The 16,702-nt window shown below is 43.7% G+C and overlaps 1 protein-coding gene across 2 annotated transcripts; it reads left to right on the top strand.

Moving 5' to 3' along the window:
* Positions 1-382: 382 nt before the first annotated feature.
* Positions 383-11,777, top strand: LOC311518233 (glutathione S-transferase-like). 2 transcript variants are annotated; one of them, XM_084623842.1, is made up of 7 exons: positions 383-564; positions 4,942-5,043; positions 5,256-5,307; positions 6,503-6,635; positions 7,650-7,785; positions 11,006-11,137; positions 11,530-11,777. In XM_084623842.1, the coding sequence occupies exons 2-7, from the start codon at positions 4,957-4,959 to the stop codon at positions 11,653-11,655; spliced, it is 666 nt and encodes a 221-aa protein (XP_084479968.1). In that variant the 5' UTR covers positions 383-564; positions 4,942-4,956; the 3' UTR covers positions 11,656-11,777. The 2 variants fall into 2 exon arrangements, with proteins under 2 accessions (XP_084479968.1, XP_084479967.1); XM_084623841.1 differs by having other exon boundaries at positions 401-564; positions 4,937-5,043.
* The last annotated feature ends 4,925 nt before the right edge of the window (positions 11,778-16,702 follow it).

The raw sequence follows: 16,702 nt of genomic DNA, 5'->3' as shown, positions 1-16,702 counted from the left end.
AAATCAGACCCATGTTGTCCTACATTTTAGGTGTCTTTCCTGTACATTGCAGCAGTGAGAGGACAAACCTGAACTACGGCTGAAAAGTCAGATTAGGGGCAGAACACACTGGTTTCATTTGTTAAATAGTATCACCATCAACTTGAACTATAGTCAATTCAAATGTAATATATTCTCTGTTTTTCTGAATGTTTTTCCTCTGCTGTGTGAAAGACCCACCCAAACAACAGGAGATACTGAGTAGTTATGTAACCAGGAAGCTGACAGCACTCTATGTATAGTCAAAAAAACAAACTGAAAAGCAGAGAGAAAGGTATTTTTCTCTCTCACTCATAGTAATTTTATAACAGTAGTAGGTACAGCCACATTTTAAAATGGCACTGTAACTTTTATTTTTGTGGGGGTCTCTTTAGGAAGTGGGGAGCTTTTCTTTCCTATGAGGTATGCGTGTGACTACCCATGAGGGGAGGAGTTTGGAGAAGCTCCGTACTCTCAGAACCTGAAGAGACAACTTCTGTTCCCAGTTAAGGAGGAGAAGAACTCGGCCTGGGTCAGGACGTGAAGGTGAGTACTGAGACTCACTCACATAAAAAGAAATTTGTTTAACTTTCAACTGTTTGACCTGCTGGTTCAATGAAGCTACTTTCAAACACCTTAGCATTACTGTTGTTGGTGCTAATGTAAAATCTTTACAATATTTAGCCTCCTGCATCAAAGGCAGTTCAAGTGGTGTTTGATTGCTATACAGGAGGACAAAAGAAGGGAGAAAGGAACCATTTAAATAGGAAATTAATCCAGAAAGTTAATTCAGTCTTGAATAAGGCATGTTGTAAAGTGAGGGCAAACAGTGAGAGCAAAAAGCCAAAGGAGAGGGGAGGGAGAAAGCAAGAATCATAGAATCATAGAATATCAGGGTTGGAAGGGACCCCAGAAGGTCATCTAGTCCAACCCCCTGCTCGAAGCAGGACCAATTCCCCGTTAAATCATCCCAGCCAGGAGAAAGAGAGAAAGCCAAGAGAAAGAGTAAAGTTCTGAATTGCAATGAAAGCCTGGAACTTAGAGCCGATTTCCTATGGATCTGATCATGAAAACTGGCTGATACAGCATGCTGTGCTCTGCTCTGAACTACAGTGGCTGATCAAAGAATAGTGAAAACCTGTCTCCCTCCTGAGTGGTGGATGAAAGTAAAAACTTCTGCTGCTTTATATTGAATGCAGGCAATGTTGCTTTTGAAAGACTTAACTTTGTTCCCTGATTCTTGTATAGTGAAGTGGCTGCTCCAGAAAATCCAGTAAGGATGCACCCCTAGAGCTCATGATAGAAAACAGACTGCTTGAGGGGAAATGTGGAGATTAGACAAAAGTATTTAAAACATTTTCTATCATTTTGTACATTGCCACGTGTAACTCACACAACTCCTGGCTGTGGCGTTCTGACACATGCACCATTTTCATCTTAGTTGACAATAAAACACACATGAAACTTTCCACCCAAAATGTGGACTGTACATTTTGCTTTCTATATCACTAGTTTAAATACAGTTGATTAAAGTTGATGGAGTTATTATGGATCTACAAAGGTGTAACAGAGAGCAGAATTTGGATATCTGGGTTTGATATTACTCCGGTCATATTCAGTGCCATATTATTTGTTATTAGTTGGCCATGTTAAATAATACCTACAGCTTTTCAGTCCATTTGTTCTGTTTACGTGTACAATGCACAATCTTTGTGAGGACTGCACTTCACATAATTGATGTAGAAACTAGATTACAACAGGGGATCTGAATAGAAAAGTCTTTATTCCATAATTTTGGTTTAAAAGCACTTATGAGATCTTTAGCTGTCATAGTTAATGGAAGAGCTTTAGTTACTATAAGTTTCTGCACATTGTGTGTTGTTGCAATGTGTGTTGACATAATATAAAGGGTAAAAAGTATTCATTAAGTGTGATAACATATCAGGGAGTATTGGGTGTTGCAAGCTGTACAGACAGCAAACACTGACAGCGTGCACTAAACATTATTTACATCCAAATAACTACAAATTTGTACAATATCTTTCTTCTGGATAAAATGCCATGAGCTGCCACAATTAGTTATTTGCTTTAATAAAGAGGAAGTGATTATTTCTGCGTTATGTTTACTGTGAATATAGTCTTCGTACCAAGACAGAAAGCTTAAATGATTTGATTCTTAGAATTGTTTAAAGGGTGATTGTCAATTTGCATGATTTCTAAGTCAAGTTTTGATCAAGCACGCTTTAAACAGTATGTACATCCTCAGGGAGGAAAAATATATGAGGCTTTTTTTGTTTCCCTGTTGGTGTTTTTGAGGGTCTATCCTACAGGAGTGAGTGGATGGGCCTCAGAGGAACACCATCGAACATGCTCAGGCCCCCACTTTCTCTATCCCTGTTTGTGTCCTAGAGTGCCTTATGCTTTTCAGAGCAGAGGTTTCCAAACAGGAACCCATCAGAAAGCCCACCAAGCTTGGAGGAACCATTCCAGAAGGTGTAAGCATTGAGAATTCTTCAGTCAACCTAGTTACCACCTCTTGAGGGGGTCGATATACTACAGCGATGGTCACTTTAGTCAGGGTATGTCTACACTACGAAATTAGGTCAAATTTATAGAAGTCGATTTTTTTAGGAAGCGATTTTATACAGTCGATTGTGTGTCCTCACTAAGCGCCTCTTGATCCCACCACCTCTCCTGTTGGTCCCGCCACCTGTCCTCGTGTTCATTTTGTGCTTTCCTGGACTCTGACATTGTTTGCTCCACGCATTCTGCTGGGCTCTTTCAGTGTGGGAGGACTGCATGAGCTCAGAGAACATTTCATCGCAAGTGCGTTTTCTTTCGCCTTCTTATCTGCGCTAGCCTCTGGGACGGAGATGATAGGGGGAGCGTTGAAACATTTGCAGCTGCGGGAGGGAAAAAAGGGAGAGTAGTATTTAAAAAGACACATTTTTGAGAACAATGGGTAGGCTCTTTCATGGTGAACCAAGCTGTTAACATTACATAGAACATGTGCTTTCTTTATAAGGTCACATTTTGCCTCTTATATTGAGGGCCTGCCGGTTTGGTGTGAGAGATCACACATGCAGGGCCGGGCAACAGACTTCAGCTTGCAGGCAACCATGGAAAGCCACAGTGTTTTGGCTTCTTTAACCTTCATAACGTGGGAATGGTTTCAAACAGCAGCGCCCTCATTTCCCATACCAAGCACCCTTTCGGTTGGCCATTTAAAAGGAGGGGCTGCAGCACAAACCCAAGTAAACCCCCCCTCACACCCAATTCTCTGGGACGATTGTTTCACCCCTCCCCACACCACATGGCTAACAGCAGGGATGATTTCTTTTCAGCCACAGGCAAACAGCCCAGCAGGAACGGCCACCTCTGAATGTCCCCTTAATAAAATTCCCCTATTTCAACCAGGTAACCATGAATGATATCACTCTCCTGAGGATAACACAGAGAGATAAAGAACGGATGTTGCTTGAATGCCAGCAAACACTGGGACCATACGCTGCCATGTTTTCTTATGCAATGATTCCAGACTATGTGCTACTGGCCTGGTGTGGTAAAGTGTCCTACCATGGAGGATGCAATAAGGCTGCCCTCCCCAGCAACCTTTTACAAAGGCTTTGGGAGTACCTCTAGGCCAGCTTCGTGGAGATGTCCCTAGAGGATTTCTGCTCCATCCCCAGACATGTTAACAGACTTTTCCAGTAGCTGTACTGGCCACAAAATCATCCCAAGTTTGCAGGGCAAAGTAATCATTAAACACGCTTGCTTTTAAAGCATGTATTATATTTACAAAGGTACACTCACCAGAGGTGCCTTCTCTGCCTTCAAGGTCCGGGAGCCCGGGTTGGGAGGGTACTGTCTCCAGGGTGATAAATAGTTCCTGGCTGTCGGGGAGAACGCTTTCTCCGCTTGCCTGCTGTGTGCTATCTTCAACCTCCTCCTCCTCCTCATCTTCTTCATCCCCAAAATCCTCATCCCTGTTGCGTGAGACTCCCTTGCAGGAGTCCACGTACATGGATGGGGTGGTTGTAGGGGCACCCCCTAGAACTGCATGCAGCTCATCATAGAAGCAGCATGTCTGGGGGTCTGACCCAAAGCGGCACTTGGGTTTTTTGGTAGGCTTGCCTGAGCTCAAGTTTCACGCGGCACTGCTGTGGGTCCCTATGATAGCTTCTGTCCTTCATGCCCTTGGAGATTTTTTTTCAAATATTTTGGCATTTCGTCTTTTGGAATGGAGTTCTGATAGCACGGATTCGTCTCCCCATACAGTGATCAGATCCAGTACCTCCTGTTTGGTCCATGCTGGAGCTCTTTTGTGAATCTGGGACTCTATGGTCACCTGTGCTGATGAGCTCTGCATGGTCACCTATGCTGATCAGCTTGCCACACTGGCCAAACAGGAAATGAAATTCAAAAGTTCACGGGCCTTTTCCTGTCTACCTGGCCAGTGCATCCGAGTTGAGAGTGCTGTCCAGAGCGGTCACAATGGAGCACTCTGGGATAGCTCCCGGAGGCCAATACCATCGAATTGCGTCCACGCTACCCCCAAATTCTACCCGGCGATGTCGATTTCAGCACTAATCCCCTCGTCGGGGAGGGGTACAGAAATCGATTTTAAGAGCCCTTTAAGTCGACAAAAATGGCTTCATCGTGTGGACGGGTGCAGGGTTAAATTGATCTAACGCTGCTAAATTCGACCTAAACTTGTAGTGTAGACCAGGGCTAAGTGTACACGCTACTGCAGCATAGCTATACTACTGCAGCTGTAGGACTTGTAGTATAGACATATCCTAAGTAAAGTGTTCAGTGCAGCAGCAGAGGCCTGAATCCTCATTGTGCTGTAAACATTCCATTGTAGCAAAAACTCATTTTTGTTCAGAAACATTTTCCTTTGCTTGATATTTGTCAGGGAAGCAGAAGCAAGGAAGCATGTCTGGGAAACCCAAACTTACCTACCCCAATGGAAGAGGACGCATGGAATCAATACGGTGGCTGTTGGCAGCAGCTGGGGTGGAGGTTAGTCCATAATTTATGAAGAAATCCAGTTGCTCCTGAGGGACTGAAAGGGGTGCTCTTGTTTGGACTGATTCAGGATTAGCCATGATTTATTTTGTTATGCTGGTGTATGACTCTGCCTTTTGGCTCATTGTTGTGACAGGGTTGCTTCCTAAAAGAAGATGCCTGAAATATAACAATGTAACTAATCTATTTCATCTTTCCTTTTGCAGTTTGAAGAAGAATTTTTGGAAACAAGAGAACAGTATCAAAAGTTAATAAAAGGTAAGACTGCAGACTGGGGCTTTTCTACACCCAAAGTGGCACCAATTTAGCTAAAATTGGTTTTATATGAGTTTAGTTAAACCAGTGTAAACCGCTGTGTGGACACATTTAATTCCGTTTACATCATGTATTAAATTAATAAATCACTAACCTTGACCACCCAATCCTGTCTGGTGCCAAGTAATGCCTGCAAGGTGCTAATCATCCAAACTTCCATTGGAGCCAGTCGATGTTGAGGGAGCTCAGCATCTCCCAGGATCATGCCCCTGTTTATTTTTATTAAATCTCTATATTATGGGAGCACCCAAAGGCCCTAATTCAGGTAGGGAGCCCATTGTGCTGGGTGTTGTACAAACATAAAGGAAGTCATCCGTGCCTTCAGAGGCTTACAATCTAAATACACAAACAAATGAAGAGTAGTGGATTGGAGAGACAACATACAAGCAGATGAATCTGATGAAGAATTGGTCCATCTTTGTTAGCTATATAGAATCATAGAAATGTAGGGCTGGAAGGGACCTCAAGAGGTCATCTAGCCCAGGCTCTGCGCTGAGGCAGGGCCAAGTAAACCTAGACCATCCTTAACAGGTGCTTGTCTAACCTGTACTGTACTTAAAAACGTGGAATGACAAAGATTCCACAGCCTCTCTTGGACGCCTATTTCAGAGCTTAAAGACCTTTATAATTAGAAACTTTTTCCTAACATTTAACCTAATCTCCCTTGCGCAGAATAATTGATCACGGTCATCTTTATAACACATGGGAAGGTTGTTATCAGCTCCCCACTCAGTCTTCTTTTCACAAGACTTAACATGCCAATTTATTTTTTTTAAACTTTCCTTATAGGTCAGGTTTTCTAAACCTTTGATCATTTTTTGTTGCTCTCCTCTGGACTTTCTTCAATTTGTCCACATCTCTCCTAAAGTGTGGTGCACAGAACATGTACTGCAGCTCTTTTATTGAGGATTAGGGGCAGGGAGAAAGGAAGGGAGTAGGAAAAGGAAAAAGTTCATGTTCTCTGTATGCGTATATATATATCTATATATATCTATATCTTCTTATTATATGTTCTATTCTATGCATCTGATGAAGTGGGCTGTAGCCCACGAAAGCTAATGCTCAAATACATTTGTTAGTCTCTAAGGTGCCACAAATACTCCTGTTCATTATACTTCTTGTATTTTCCTTTCGAAAGATGGAGCCCTGCTGTTTGACCAAGTACCATTGGTGGAAATTGATGGGATGAAGATGGTGCAGACCAGAGCCATTCTCAGCTACATAGCTGCCAAGTACAACCTCTACGGGAAGGATCTGAAAGAGAGAGCATTGTACTGTAACACCCCTTTTTGCTTAATAAACTACAATGAATATCTATAGCAGTGGTTCCCAAACTTGTTCCGCCGCTTGTGGAGGGAAAGCCCCTGTTGGGCCAGCCGGTTTGTTTACCTGCCGCGTCCACAGGTTCGGCCGATCGCGGCTCCCAGTGGCCGTGGTTTGCTGCTCCAGGCCAATGGGAGCTGCTGGAAGCAGCGGCCAGTATGTCCCTCGGCCCGCGCCGCTTCCTGCAGCCCCCATTGGCCTGGAGCAGCGAACCACGGCCACTGGGAGCCGCGATCGGCCGAACCTGCAGACGCGGCAGGTAAACAAACCAGCTGGCCCACCAGGGGCTTTCCTTCCACAAGCAGCAGAACAAGTTTGGGAACCACTGGTCTATATTATACCAGTTAATACTTCTGTAGTATGATAAGTTGAGTATGAAATGGTGAGAAAAAGCTGTTATGCACTAAGGTTTTAACCATTGTTTCTGAAATGGGTCTGAACAGGATCGGACCCTTAGTGTTGTAGTTTATTGTTTTTGTTTTGTATTGTATTTTGCTGAGCAAATTGGGATTGCAACACCAATAGTAAAGAATTCCAAGTATCTGCAGTTTTCCTGTGGGTGAAACATCTTTAATACAGGCAGAGCAGTCATAACTTGTTCTGTAATACAGTACTAAAATGGTTTTGCTGCCATTACATAACAACACTGGTTTTGTGGCTGAAAAGGACTTGAGCTTCCAGGGCTGTTCAACCTAGAATCTTTGATAAGCAATAGGTTTATTTTAAGAGCAAAAATAAATGAACCAGAAGAACCAGTCACCAGAAAAACTTTGCTTGCATTCTGCATTGTCATTAAAAAGGGAGCAAGGCATGAATGCAACAGTGAAATGTTAACAGTGCTATCGTATAAAACAAAAGCCGATTATACAAACAGTAACGGATCATACAAAAATTGCTTTTACTAATTTGCAAGAAAAACCTGAAAGAATTTGAACATGCTTTTTTCTCTCCCCCCCCTCCAGCATTGACATGTATGTGGAAGGAACAGCTGATCTCATGGGAATGATCATTACCTTTGTTTTCACTCCACCTCAGGAGAGGAATCTTGCCTTAATCATCGAGAGGGCCACAACCAGATACTTCCCAGTCTATGAAAAAGTAAGTGGTAGTGAGGCAACAATTTATAGTCATTCCATTACATATCATTGAATGAAGACATACAATGGAGGCAGTAGAACGAATGCCTGTGTTTGCAATGAACAATATTCTGTTGCCAAACTGAACAAAAGGAATCGAATGACCACACCCCCTATTTTAGATAGACGTCTGAAAAAGGAGTAGACCTGTCCTTACAAGTGCTCAGTGTTCAGAATGATTTGTAATCTCTCAGCTGCAATTAAAGTTAATGGGAATTGCACAGATAAATCCCAGTGTGTTACTTTAAAACTGCACCCCTGATCACCTACAGTAAGAGACAATAGATATATATGGGAAGGGAGTTTCCTTGTATGGAAGCTGTTCCATACCCCTAATAATGTTTGTTGCCATTCTCTGTACTTTTTTTTAATTCTAAGTTATCTTTTGTGAGATGGGATGACCAGAACTACACACAATATTCAAGGTGTGGGTTTACTGTGGATTTATGTAGTGGCATTATGATATTTTCTGTCTTATTATCTATCTCTTTTCTTAAGGTTCCTAACATTCTGTTAGATTTTTTTGACTGCTACTACACATTGGGCAGATGTTTTCAGAGAACTGTCCACAATGACACCAACATCTTTCTTGAGTGGTAACAGCTAATTTGGACCCCATCATTTTGCATGTATATTTGCGATTATGTTTTCCAATGTGCATTACTTAGTATTTATCAACCTTGAATTTCATCTGCTATTTTTTCATCCAGTCGCCCAGTTTTGTGAGATCCCTTTGTAACATTCTGCTGTCAGCTCTGGACTTAACGATCTTGAGTAATTTTGTATTGTTTGCAAACTTTGCCACCTCACTGTTTACCCCTTTTTTCCAGATCATTTATGAATATGTTGAACAGCTCAGGTCCCAGTACAGATGCTTGGGGAACCCCATTATTTACCTCTCCCAACTGTGAAAACTGACCATGTATTCCTACTCTTTGTTGCCTATCTTTTAACCAGTTACTGATCCATGAAAGGACCTTTCTCCTTGTCCTATGATGGTTTACTTTGCTTAAGAGCCTTTGGTGAGGGACCTTGTCAAAGGTTTTCTGAAAGCCCAAGTGTACTATATCCATGGGATCATCCTTGTCCACATATTTGTTGACGCTCTCAAAGAATTCTAATAGATTGGTGAGGTGTTGATTTTCCTTTACAAAAGCCACGTTGACTCTTCCCCACCAAATCGTATTAATCTGAGTCTGATTATTCGGTTCTTTACTATAGTTTCAAGCAGTTTTCCTGGTGTTGAATTTAGGTGTACCAGCCAGTAATTGCCAGGATCGCCTCTGGAGCCTTTTAAAAAAATTGGCAGAGACAACCCATGCCTGCCAATAGTTGGAGGGCAGAGTGAGGGCAGCCAGCTTCACCAGTGTTACTGAGCATGCTGAGTCCCCAAGGATGTTAAATGTAATTACTTTATGGTCACTATTACTTAGTGGTTCAGCAATGTTCACCTCTTTAACTAGATCCTGTGTGCCACTTAGGACTAAATCAGGAATTGCCTTTCCCCTTGTGGGTCGCAGGAGTAGCTGCTATAAGAAGCAGTCATTAACGGAGTCTAGAAATTTTTCTGCATCCCGTCTTGAGGTGACATGTACCCTGTCATATGCGGGTAGTTGAAATCCCTCCTTATTGTTTAGGTTTTTTTTTTGTAGACTCTCTAGTAGTAGTATATTCCTACTGCCATAGTCTTATTATTCAAGCATGGAATTTCTATCCATAGAGATTCTATGGTACAGTGTGAGTCATTTAAGATTTTTACTATATTTTACTCTCTACTTTCTTTCACATATGGTGCCACTCCCACACCAGCATGACCTATTCTGTCATTCCCTGATATTACCAAGTCCCATTGATTATCATCATTCCACAAAGTTTCTGTGATGCCTATTATATCAATATGCTCACTGAATACCAGGCACTCAAGTTCACCCATCTTAATATTTACATTACAGCATTTGCACATGAGCTCTTATAAAATTTGTCAATATTTAGTTGTCTGTCTTCATGCAATGTAGTTGAATGGGACTCTTTTTCATTTGACTGTTTTTCTTCAGTTCCTACCTGCACTTTATCAGTTTCTGTCCTCTCCTCTTTATTAGGCTATAGAATAACTCCTTTAATAAATCCTCCCCTAAGGTATGTCTCTGCCTGAACTACGTGTTCCTCCACACCTGTTGGCTTTCCCTCAGCCCTTAGTTTAAAGCTCCTCAATAACCTTTTTAATTTTACATGCCAGCAATCTGTTTCCATTTTGGTTTAGGTGGAGCCCATCCTTCCTATATAGGCTCCTCCTTTCCCAAAAGGTCCCCCACATCCCAATAAACCTAAGTCCCTCATCTGAACACCTTTGTCTCATACATGCTTTGAGACACTGCAGTTCTGCCTGTCTAACTGACCCTGTATGTAGAACTGGAGCATTTCAGATAATGCTACCATGGACATCCTAGACTTTAATCTCTTATCTAGCAGCCTAAATTTGGCCTCCGGGCCTTTTTTCTTTCTTTCTCTGTCACTGGTACCTACATGTACCACAACCACCATCTCCTCTCCAGCACTGCACGTAAGTCTATCTAGATGTCTTGAGATGTCTGCAACCTTTGTAATTCACCATGCAGTTCTCCCGTTCATCACAAACCCAAATATCTATATTTAAGATAATCAAGTCCCACATTACTATTACCTGTTTCTTCCTAATAACTGGGGTCCCCTCCCACAGAGGGGTATCCTCATTGTGAGAGAACACAATGACATTATCTGGAAGAAAGACCCCAACTATGGGATCATTTCCCTCACTACAGCTTGATGTTCTCCTTCCCTGAGACTTTCGTCCTCCTCAAAAGCACAGAGGCTGTTGGACTAGGGGTGGAACGGTTCTACTGTGACCTGGAAATACTCGTCTAGGTACAAGAATTCAGACTTTTTCTATTGCAGCTATTAATACTAGGGTTTTGTATTCAGAGAGTGGGATTTGCCAAAGCACTTGAGCGATTGAGGAGCACAGATGCCAATGAATCACGTAAGTGCTTTTGAAAATCCCACACAGATGCTTCATAGAAGATTGTTACAAAGCCCATGACCTTGCTATACTTTGAAAGTATAACAATGAGCTCAGTTGCCAGTATTTATCCAGTGTATATATCTCTTTCATATCCATAACATCTGTGTTCCCTTGTATTCTGTAGGTTTTGAAACAACACGGGCAAGAGTTTCTTGTTGGCAACCGATTCAGCTGGGCAGATGTACAGCTGCTTGAAGCCATTTTAATGGTAGAGGAGAAAGAGCCCACTGTGCTTTCCAAGTTCCCTGTGTTACAGGTAATTCTGTTACTAAAGCTCAACCAGCAGCTATAGAATTGTGCAGAACAAAGACTTCAAGTTGCTTATTTAACAGGAGTTCCTGGGCTGATTCTGATCTCATTAAAACTGTGTAAATCAACAGTAGCTCTTTGGAGCATGAACAATAATTTTCTGTAGGTTTGTACAGCACCAAGCACAATGGGGTCTTGATCTGGTTGGCCTATAAGTGTTACCATGATATAAATGTTAAGTAATAATAACAATAGAAGTCTGTGGAATTAAGGTGATTTAAGCTCTGCTACTCATGTAATGAGCTCTGTTTCTTCAAAACTAATTTGTGAAGTTTTTATTTATGAAGTAGTTGGATGTTGTTTTCTTACTCTTAAGGCTTCTGTTGTTTCTCATTTCAGGCTTTTAAAGCAAGAATAAGCAACATACCTACAATTAAGAAATTCCTACAGCCTGGAAGCCAGAGGAAGCCCCCACCTGATGACCAATATGTGGCAACAGTGATGGCAATTTTCAAAAAAGATTAAATGCCAGGTTCCACTTAGAGAAGTCATCAAAATCTACAGAACAGGCCAATTTAGATGATCAGTGCTACCATAATTAAAAGCAATGACATTCCAGTGACAGAAAATAGTATCTAATTACTCTTGCGGTTTCAGTGGTTTATTTAATGACTGTCAAGTCCTTGATAAAATATGAAAACAAAAGATTATTTAAGACAGTGTCTGCATCTTCCTCTCCATTTGGAAGGAAGCTGTCACACTGTTGCCACTATCAGAATATAAATAATAATAATAATTAATAATAAGCTTATATCTAGATGCAAATAGGTGTTAAAACCTCAACTCTGGAGCAGAAAAGAAACTCCCACTGAGTTATGACCCCTTAAAGACATTGACTTGTAACTTTCTAGTATGGTATACACTACACACACTGTTTTGAATTTATTTATAGAAGAACCTATTAAACAATAATGGGCCAGAAACATCTTTCCTTTACAGTGGTTGCAGGGTACAGTCGCAGAGTATGACCACCCCTGGCACGGTGTGGCACTGCAGTCACCCTGCCTCAGTTTCTTCTAATCCTCAAAGATTCTTATGGCCTTCAGCATAGTTCAGTTGTTGAAGGAAGGGGTTGTCTACACTTAAAATGCTACAGCAGAACAGCTGCACTGTTGTAGTGTTTTGGTGTAGACACTACCTACGTCAAGAGGAGGAGTTCTGCACCCTGCAACCCACCTCCCTGAGAGACGGTAGCTAGGTCAAGGGAAGAATTCTTCCATCAGCGCTGTTTACACTGGGGGTTAAGTTGTCTTAACTACACTGCTCAGGGGTGTGAATTTTTCACACCCATGAACAACATAGTTAAGTTGACTTAATTTTCTAATGTAGACCAGGCCTATTCACAAAAGTACACCCCTCCTGGAGTATCAAAGTCCAAACAAACACAAAACAGAAGTGTTCTACCTTAGTCTTAGGCTTGGTCTCCACTAGAAAATTATGTTGCTTTAACTCCTTCAGTCAGGGATATGAAAAACTGACACTCCTGAGCAGCATAGTTAAGCCATGTAACAGCGCTAGGTCAATAGAAGAATTCTTCCACTGATCCAGGTATCGTCTCTCAGGGAGGTATATTACCTACACTGATGGGAGAATCCCTGGCTTCAGCAGAGGTGATATCTACACTGAATTGCTTTCCCTCTGGTCTTTCCTAGCCTGGCTCAAACTTCTTCTCTCTTGAAACAAGGTACTCTCAGCCTCCCCCCCTTGCTGTGCTTCAGTGCTGGCAGGCCTCCTCAGCCCACCATGGCTCTGTTCTACCCCAGGGGATGCTTCTTCGTGCAGGGCTCTCCTGACTCCAGGCTCCCCATTTCTGAACTAACAACTAAGAGGCTGGTCTAATTTTCCAAGCAGGCCTGCTCTTAGTCACCTGGCTCTTTGTGACACAACCTCATTCATCTCCTTCCTCTGGGGAAGGGAGCTAAGTTTGGCACAAGTGCAGCTTCTGAAAGCATTGACCAGGGTGTAGTGCCTTCTGGGGACACATAATCCAAGGATGGGGGAAGAGGTTGTGGCAGTGCAAAGTAGCGGCCTTCACCCAGGCCAGGGTAGCCCCAAATGTAGGTAGTGTGGGATGCTCTGATTTAGTCCATCTCCTGACACTTCTGTGGAGTCCTCAGTGGAATTAATGCTGTCCCTAACCGGCAGAACCTCAGAGGGAGGGCAGCAGAGGAAGAGCCCCACCCCCGTCCCAGGTGAATACTTCTACAGCACAGCAGGCCATCCTGGCATGGGTTCATCTTCTCAAGCTTTTTTTCTACAGCCATGAGGACTAGAAACTTACCATTGGTTGGTTGATTCAGTTGGTTTGGTTGGAGAGGGGGGTCTTGGTTTGTTTTCTGCTTTCTTGGATTTTGTAAATGAAAGCTGAGACTCTCACATAATCACCTGACTGCAGGAGCTGAGGCTTTAAGACAAATACCAAATATCATGAGACTCATGATAAAATCACCTGAGCTGGCAATCTGGTAAGTGAGCTCCACTGGGACTGATGCAACTCAGGGTGCAGTACCACCTACTACCACTGCAGGATTCCCAATGGGACTGAAACTGTTCCAGCCTGGCAGGCTTGCAGTATACCCAGTGGTGAGCTGGAGCCAGTTCACTAGAACCGGTTGTTAAATTTAGAAGCCCTTTTAGAACCGGTTGTTCCACGAGGGACAACTGGTTCTAAAAGGGCTTCTAAATTTGACCGGCCAAAAGTGGTGCCTTAGGCGTGGACTCCATGGGTGCTCCAGCCCTGGAGCACCCAAGGGGAAAATTTGGTGGGTGCAGAGCACACACTGGCAGCTCCCTCCCCCGGCCCCAGCTCACCTCCGCTCCGCCTCCTCCCCGAATGTTCCTCCCCGCTCTGCTTCTCTTCCCCCCAGGCTTCCCGCGAATCAGCTGTTTGGGCGGGAAGCCAGGGTGGGCTGAGAAGCAGGCGGCGGCTTCCCACTCAGGCCCAGGGAGGCGGAGGTGAGCTGGGGCCAGGGGCGGGGGGAGACGCTTGAGGAGGGCTGCCCGTGCTGCAGCAGGTAACCCGGGGGGGGGGGCATGCAGGGGAACTGCTCCCCGCCCTAGCTCACCTCCGCCTCCCTCGGCCTGAGCAAGAAGCCGCGGCCTGCTTCTCAGCCCTCCCTGGCTTCCCGCCAAACAGCTGATTTGCGGAAAGCTGGCGGAGGGGGGCACGGAGAAGCAGAGTGGAGCGGTGCGTTCAGGGGAGGAGGTGGAGGCGGAGCGAAGGTGAGCTGGGGCCGGGTGCAGGGCGGGGAGGGAAACTGCTGGTGGGTGCTCTGCACCCACCAATATTCCCTATGGGTGCTCCAGCCCCGGCGCACCCAAGGAGTCGGCTCCTAAGGCACCACTTTTGATGTGATCAGTGGGGGGAGTGCTCGCTCCCCTTCTCCCCCCCTAGCTACGCTCCCCCACCCCCAGGAGCCAGAGGGACCTGCCGGATGCTTCCTGGGAGCTGCCCCAGGTAAGCACCTCTGGGACTCCTCACCACGCCCCCCATCAGGTGCCTCTGGCTCTTAGGGGTGGGGTGGGCACCCACTATGGTGGCTCATGAGACCCTCCTGCCCGGTTCTGGGGGCAGTCAGGCAACAGGGAAGGGGGGTGGATGGGGCAGGGGTCCTGGGGGGGCATCAAGGAATGTGGGGGGGTTGGATGGGGCAGGAGTCCCAGGGGGCGAGGGTGGGCAACGACCCCACGTGGGTGAAGAGGGAACCCATTGTTAAGATTTTGGCAGCTCATCACTGAGTATACCCCGCACCGGGGTTTTCTGCTTCTGCAGCGCATAGACTGCTGACAAGGGAAAAGCACAAAGCAGGGAATACTAATACTGATTTATGGAAGGCTCTATGTCATGCTCTCAGCTTTCTGCCCCTGCTTCTCCAGGTCCAGTAACAAGCAACAAGGAGTCATGAAGGAGGTTTCTGAACCTGGAATATTGTGTGTGAGCAGGTGGGAAAAGGGGTTGGGGACAGGGTTCTGGGCCTTGTAATGAGATTGTGCATGAAAGTGTTTTCAGCAGTGAGCCCCTGCTTTGTAGAGCACATCTTATGCAAGGAGTATCTTAAAATGCTTTAGGAGTGAAATAGCACAGTTGGAAATTCAGAATAATTGCAAAGGGAGAGAGAGAAATTAAGTGGAATACAGATGGGAGAGAAGAAATTTTCAGAGAATATACCAAAAGTGATGGAGATTGGATTTTTTAATATGCAAGTGGAATTACTTTGACAATCTTTGGATTCACACACTTTCTGACATGTTCAGAAATAGATCAAAATGTAATTGCTAATACTATCTCTTTAATTTATGGCCTATGAGTGAATTTGATTTTCAAAGTTTTCTGTGCAAAATCTCATTTTTATTTTGTGAGCCAGTTTTTCCAATCCTTGCACAAGATCTTAGCAGGATTTCATTTGTACATTTAAAAAATATAGCTTTATCGCTGTAGAATCGTGTGATGTGCAGATTCAAACAGCCTCATCTTAAAATACAATTCAAAAGGCTTTGTCTTCACAAAGAAGTCTGGCACAATATACCACAAAAGGGTTTTCTTTTTTACATAATCAGTTACAGGAGTTAGTGCTTAATTTTAATATTACAAAAGAATTTAGATGACAAAGGAAGAAGAGAGACAATGAGGAAGAAATTAAAAGGGGAATTTAAAAAAGCAGAAAAGTAGAACAAAGAGGTATCAGATGATTTCTTGTGTCTTGCAAAAATAATCCAACCCCCTACCACCACCACCACCCACAAACAAACTATGAATTTTATAGCTGTGTAGATTTGTAAAGTGTTGCAAAGTTCTAACCTTATTGTACCCCTTCAACATGAATGGGAGAGTCAGAGTTTTTCCATCTCCTGCAAACAGTTAATCAAGCAGCCAGAAGCAACAATTGAATGAAACATACAATTGGCTGTTACATTCCTCAGCGTTTGAATATCTCAGGTTTCAGAGTAACAGCCCTGTTAGTCTGTATTTGCAAAAAGAAAAGGAGTACTTGTGGCACCTTAGAGACTAACCAATTTATTTGCGCATAAGCTTTCATGAGCTACAGCTCGCTTCATCGGATGCATACTGTGGAAAGCGTAGAAGATCTTTTTATATACACACAAAGCATGAAAAAATACCTCCTCCCACCCCACTCTCCTGCTGCTAATAGCTTATCTAAAGTGATCACTCTCCTTACAATGTGTATGATAATCAAGTTGGGCCATTTCCTGCACAAATCCAGGTTTTCTAACCCCCCCCCCCCCCACACACACACACACAAAGCCACTCTCCTGCTGGTAATAGCTTATCTAAAGTGACCACTCTCCTTACAATGTGTATGATAATCAAGGTGGGCCATTTCCAGCACAAATTCAGGGTTTAACAAGAACGTCGGGGGGAGGGGGTAGGAAAAAACAAGGGGAAATACGTTACCTTGCATAATGACTTAGTCACTTCCAGTCTCTATTCAAGCCTAAGTTAATTGTATCAAATTTGCAATCTGAATTCCAATTCAACAGTTTCTCACTGGAG

This window comes from Lepidochelys olivacea (genome assembly GCF_965140295.1).
Source record: "Lepidochelys olivacea isolate rLepOli2 genome assembly, chromosome: 3".
Lineage (NCBI taxonomy): Eukaryota > Metazoa > Chordata > Testudines > Cheloniidae > Lepidochelys > Lepidochelys olivacea.
The sequence above is the reverse complement of the archived record's forward strand: the minus strand, read 5'-3'. Positions and strand labels throughout refer to the sequence as shown.